The sequence below is a fragment of the Monoraphidium neglectum genome (assembly GCF_000611645.1).
Source record: "Monoraphidium neglectum strain SAG 48.87 unplaced genomic scaffold scaffold02370, whole genome shotgun sequence".
NCBI classification, from domain to species: domain Eukaryota; kingdom Viridiplantae; phylum Chlorophyta; class Chlorophyceae; order Sphaeropleales; family Selenastraceae; genus Monoraphidium; species Monoraphidium neglectum.
Genome location: NW_014011258.1, coordinates 1 through 5,583, shown reverse-complemented (window position 1 = coordinate 5,583; position 5,583 = coordinate 1). Strand labels below are relative to the sequence as shown.

At 66.8% G+C, this 5,583-nt stretch overlaps 2 protein-coding genes across 2 annotated transcripts in view; both read right to left on the bottom strand.

Moving 5' to 3' along the window:
• The window catches only part of MNEG_10568 (hypothetical protein), a gene marked incomplete at both ends in the record, with an annotated part of 4,282 nt that extends 2,518 nt beyond the window's left edge, over nt 1–1,764 (bottom strand). The window contains 2 exons of the mRNA XM_014040960.1: nt 38–1,390; nt 1,758–1,764. Coding sequence (XP_013896414.1) covers nt 38–1,390; nt 1,758–1,764 — 1,360 coding nt within the window. The remainder of the gene's footprint in view (nt 1–37; nt 1,391–1,757) is intronic.
• A 1,200-nt stretch (nt 1,765–2,964) lies between these two features.
• Nucleotides 2,965–4,775, bottom strand: MNEG_10567 (hypothetical protein; the record flags this gene model as incomplete). The annotated part of the gene is made up of 3 exons (XM_014040959.1): nt 2,965–3,660; nt 3,917–4,440; nt 4,721–4,775. 3 exons carry the CDS (start codon nt 4,773–4,775, stop codon nt 2,965–2,967), a joined length of 1,275 nt encoding a protein of 424 aa, XP_013896413.1.
• Between the last annotated feature and the right edge of the window lie 808 nt (nt 4,776–5,583).

Genomic DNA, 5,583 nt, shown 5'->3' with positions numbered 1-5,583 from the left:
GGTCCCCGCATGCCCCGCCGCCCCCGCGCGCCCGGACCGCCGCTGCTATTGGCTCCGCTGCCATCTGCGCCGGCCGCGGCGCCCGCAGCCTGCGCGCCGCCGCTGTACGGCCGCATGTCCCTGTCCACCTTGATGCGCATCAGCTTCCTCTCGGGTCCCGACCCGATCTCAATCACCAGATCAAACTCGCCCCGAGACAGCAGGCCGTCGCCGCCGCTGCCGCCGCCGCTGCCGCTGCCCGCCCCCGGGCCGCCGCGGCCGTCCCTGTCTTTGACGCCGCCGCTGCCGCCGCCGCTGCCGTCGTCGTCGTCCCCAGGCAGCAGCCGCTTCAGGTCCTCCCGCAGCGATTTGAATGCATCCTCATACGGCACACCGCCCGGCCCGCCGCCGCCGCCGCCGCCGCGCGGCCCGCGGCCGCCGCCGCGCTCGTCGTCGCTGTCTGAGTCGTCGTCGTCGCTGTCTGAGTCGTCGTCGTCGCTGCCGCCCCCGAGGCTGATCGCGCCGCCGCCCCCCACGAAGCGCCAGGGCACGTCGTTCTCGTCCAGCCACCGCAGCAGCGACGCGACCGCGAGGCCGCGGCGCCACGCGGCGCGGCGGCGCGCGGACGCCTCGGCGGCGCCGGGGGCGCCGGCGCTGGGGCGGAGGGCAAGGTCTGGGGCGTCTCTCTGCAGGCCCGCAGCCCCCCCGCCGCCGCCGCCGCCGTCGCTGTCGGTTTCCTCATCCAATGATATCCCGAAGAGCGCCTGCGCCAACCCGGCGACCAGCGACGGCGACTGCGGCCGCGGGCGCCCAGGCGCAGCTGCCGTTGCCGCGGCCGCGGCCGCCGCCGCCACGTCTGCGCGCACGCCGCCGGCGCCCTCCCCGGCTTTGCTTGGCGACCCCTGCTGCTGCTGTTGCTGCTGTTGTTCTTGCTGCTGACTCAGCAGCAGCTGCCCGAGCTCGTCTAGCCCCGCAGCTGCCGCAGCCGCAGCACGCTCCACCTGCCCGGCCTCCAGCCGCCCCTGCGCCACCAGCTGCTGCAGCAGCGACGCGCTGTCCGGCGACGGCGCGAGCACCACGCGCGCGCCCACGGCGGCCGCGAGTCCCCGCAGCTGCGCCAGGCGCGCGCCGCCCGCCGCCCCGGGCGTGCCTGGCTGCTGCGGCGGGGACGGGGCCCTGCTGCCGGGGTCGCCGCCGGGGGCGCCCTCCACGACCAGGAAGGACGGATGCTTCTCGCGTAGCAGCTGCTCAAGAGAATCACAGTCGGCCCAGCCACCGGCCAGGGGTGCAGCGCCCACAACCAGCAGCTCAACGCCGCCACTGCCGCCGCCGCCGCCACCTGCCGCGCCGTCGCTGGCGCTGCTGCACCCGCCCTCGAGGCGAGTCACAGCGTTCGATATGCGAGTGTAGCCTAGGCTTGCGCGCGGACAAAGGCGCTGGAACCATGGGTGCAGGGAGGGGGAGAGGGAGCAAGGCGGCGTTATTAGGCCACTGCTGGCGCGCATGCAAAGTCAGCACGGCCAAACCTGTGCAAACGAGCAGCGCAGGCAAGGATTGTACTCTTTGTGCGTCAATGTGCGCATGCCGACCCACCTGACCCCGTGATATGGCTCTTGAGGAAAGCGGGACTGCTACCAGCAGCTTAGCCAGGCGCTGGGGCTGGAGCCCGCTGCCTGTCCACCACTGTGTTCTGCTAGTGACTCGGGGTAAGACTCCTCCTCGTGTGACAGGCAGCAGAGCAGGGCGCGCCTGCCCAGGCAGGCACGACCCTCGCGAACCCAACATGCTGATCTCGTGTTTGCACCCCGACCGTATCGCAGTACAGTATCCTAAGTGGCAGAGGCAGATCCACCTTTTCAGAACTTCGACGCTTTACACACTCAGCAAGCTGCAACAGCACTGGGCGTCACTGGGCGATACCCACCCTGACCCCTCGTGCTGCTCTGGTGACTGCTGTGGTGCAGCAGCATGTGGCAGTACGGGCCCGACCGAGCTGCGACCACCAATAGGTCAGTGTACTGCGCACGAGATCCATCTTCAAGATGCCCCAGGTGACTGCCATGCCACGCAGCCTGGTCACCCTGCCTGCAGACCCAAATTGACTGCAGGTTTTGACCAGCACCCATTTCCCGGCTGCGTGCGCAACAAGAGGGCGCGGGAGTTGGTTGACAAAAAAATATCCTTATCAGTAAAAAAATCCGGTTGTATGTTTTGATGAGTTCCGGTGAGATGGATGCGGGCGGGCAGGGATACCCCACTTGCTTTGTGCGGTCCGCTGCATGCCAGATTTGCCGTGTGGGTGTCCACGGTGTGGTGGTGGGCTCCTCCAGTCACCCAGAGGGTAACCGCGTGCTCCTCACTGCATGCATGCAGCTTTGGTGAAATACATTGTACGTGAGAACATGTCCACTACCAGATGTGGCCTGCTGCGGTGGTAGCACCACAATCATGAGTAACGCACCACACTACGTAATGAGTGACGCACCACAACCATGCGTGGGAGGTTGAGGGGTTGAGCCGGAGGGGACAGTGCGTTGAGGTCCCCACGTCGGTGTACGCACACGTGCGACGTAGAGGGGGGAGCAACCGTTTGAAAACTGCTGGAACAATCAAATCACCATCCTGCCATATGCGCGCCCTTGTGCAGGGCGGCATCGCATGTGTGCGGTGAGGCTGCCTGTGATGTTTCAAGGCGTGCGTTGCTGAGCCGGTCATTGATTGGAAAGCCATAGAGGGCCGGTTATGATGTGAGGAGCAAAACCAGGGCTTGGAGCTCAAAATGATGCAAAATTGCTGTGATGAAGTGTGCCGAGCAGGCTGCGGCGCCTCAAGCCCCAAGGCCAGATGTAATTTGACGCGCCACCTGCTGTCATTGTTGCAAGAAGCGACCACGGGTGGGGTGAAAACCGGGTCTGGAGCGCGCAGTTGACTGGTGCTCAAGGCGTGCCCGGGTGGAGGTCAGCAGGGACCCGGGCTGCGCAGGCTTTAGGCTCGGCTGGGGACAATTGAGATCCCCGCAAAGGGAGACGAGCACGGGGGAACCGGCCCTTGGAGCGCGCCCGACACCGTCCCGCCCGCCGGCAAAGGCTGCACCACCTTCGCAGCCGCCGCAGGGGCCGCCACCAGGAGCGCCTGCAGCGTGCGCGCGCCAAAGCGCTGCGGCGCGTCGCTCCATGCGACGTCGCGCCCCGCGAGCCGGCCGCCAACCAGCCACTCGCGCCCCGTCACGCGCTGTGCCCAGCCGATCACGCGGTCCAGCCACGGCGTCTCCACGCCCAGGATCTCTGCGACGCCGCGCACAGGCACCAGGCCGCAGGGGAGATCCTCGGACAGCGGCGCCGACGAGAAGTCGGGCAGCCACCCTCCGCCGGCGGCCGCGCACATGGGGTGCTCCACGCGTTCGAGGGCGGCGTTGGTGCGCAGTGCGGAGAGCGTGGTGCTGGTGTCGGCGATCTGGCCGCGACACGTCACGGCGAGCACGGCGCGCGGGCCCGCTGCGATGCCCTTGGGCATGGGGACGCGCAGGGCACCGCAGAGCGCGGAGACGACCGCGCGCGCGTCGGCGGCGAGGCCGTCGACCGCGGCGGCGGCTGCGGGGGACGCATCGCGGTAGAAGCGCGGCGGGGCCGCGAGCGGCGAGCCGTCCCATTCTGCCCAGGTGCCGTACATGATGGCGGGGCGCTGTTCAAGGGTGGCGCGAACAGAACAGGGTTGGTCCAGAAGGGATTGGGGGCCGATGATGAAGACTGCAAACAGCTTGCTGCAAATCATGGCCCTCTGCCTCCTTTGCGGCCGCTGCGCTGCTGATGCTCGCGGGTGCCCTATGACGCAAGGCGACCGCGCCCGCAGGAAGGGGCCGTGTCTGTCCGTTGGCTGCTTGCGCCCGCGGTGTGGTTTGTCCCAGGCGCGCATGTCTTTAAGCATCTATAGCACTCACCACCAAAGCGTTCAGCTCCAGGCCGTATGCAATCCCCAGAACAGTGTCCAGTGGTGTGTCGTGCAGCTCGAAGACAGTACCAGGAAACAGCCCGCCAAGCAGCTGCGGCAGCGCCGCCCGCGCCGCCGCCGGCGCGCCGGGCGCGGCCGCGACCGGCACGGCACGCGCCATCGGGCCGCCGCTCACCACCACGCACCCAGGGGAAAGGGCGCAGCAGTCCCAAGGGAGCGCCTTGGTGGCCGCAAAGAAGGGCAGCGGCGTGCCAGGGCCCTGCGCAGCCTCAGCCGCCTTTGAGAATGCCATGTAGTTGGCCGGCCCCATGCCCCTGAGCAGCAGCACGAGCTGGTGAGCCGCGAGGTGGGGCGCCAGCTCCGCGAGCATGGGGGCAACGGCTGGGCCGGGCAGCGAGATTATGATGGCATCAGCTCCCGGCACGACAGCCGCCGCGTCCGCGTTGACGCCGGCCACGAGGCCGCGTGCCGACGCGCCTGAAGTCGACGTGACGTGGATCGCGCCGCCGGCCACTGCGAGAGCATCGGCGAGCTCAGCTCCTCGGGCAGCGTAGCTGAGGCTGAGAAGAAAGTGGACCGAGTGGCCCTGGGCCGCCAGCAGGCCGGCAGCGGCTTGGGCTGTTTCGCGCAGGTGGTCGGTACACAGGGAAAGTGAGAAGGGAGGCCCAGGTGTGAGCGTCAAGCAGCACAGCTGCAGAGCTGTGGACTGTGAGTGGCTTGCTGCGCCGCTTCCTGCAGGGCTCCCTCGCTCTGGACAACCTTGAGCTGAGAAAGGTGAGTTCCCAACGCTCACCTTCCGCTCCGACGCCGCATACCACAATGTTCAGGTCTCTGACAAGGGAAGTCATGTGAAGAAGCAGAGGCACAGAGGGCGCGTCACCCAGATCGACGGTCATGCGAGGAGGCGGGACGATGTCAACAGAGAGGTACCAAGGCAGCAGGTGGTGTGCGGGACTTGGTGCGTAGAGCGGTTGACCGTGTGAGTTGGCTTTGAGGGTGCGTTGGCGGCCGCCAGTGGAGACTATGTTGCAATGAAAGGAATGGGGTTGGCAGCTGCGCAGCCCGTGGGTCGAATCTGCCGAAGCCGGCAGAGCTGCCCCGCCCTTCCCACACTCGAGCACTGAGCGGCAGCTGCGGCGTGAGGCAGTCCTGTCGAGTCACCGCGGGGCGGCGAACAGTCAAAGCCTGCTCATTTTGTGCTGCTTGAATGAATCTTTTGGCTGTCCATCGTGTTTGGCCATGCCTTCAGAATTCAAAACAGGCGGACGGACTGGGTGTCCGCGCGGCCACAGCGATGAGGTTCCTTGCGAACCACCGGTGCGTATGCACGTGGGGTTTGTGGCCTCCTGATGATTTCTCCTGTGCTGTGGGGGGTTGCAAGCAGCCAAGCTGCTGTTGCGGAGCAACGGCGGCCCGTCGCCGATCGTCAATTTCTTCATTTTTGTGAGTCTCATGCCGGGCTGTTGTCGCAAGCCGTTGGCCGCCGTTCGCTCTTAGAAGCGGATATTCCTGCAGTAATTAGAAGATTTGGAGTCTAGCTTCATGTGAGGGGAGAACGCATGCGAGGTGTATGGTGCATGGTGGGTTTGCTTCGGGGACGATCACAAGCTGTGCTTGTCAGGGCAAGACACGCCCACTGCTCTCACGGCAGAAGTT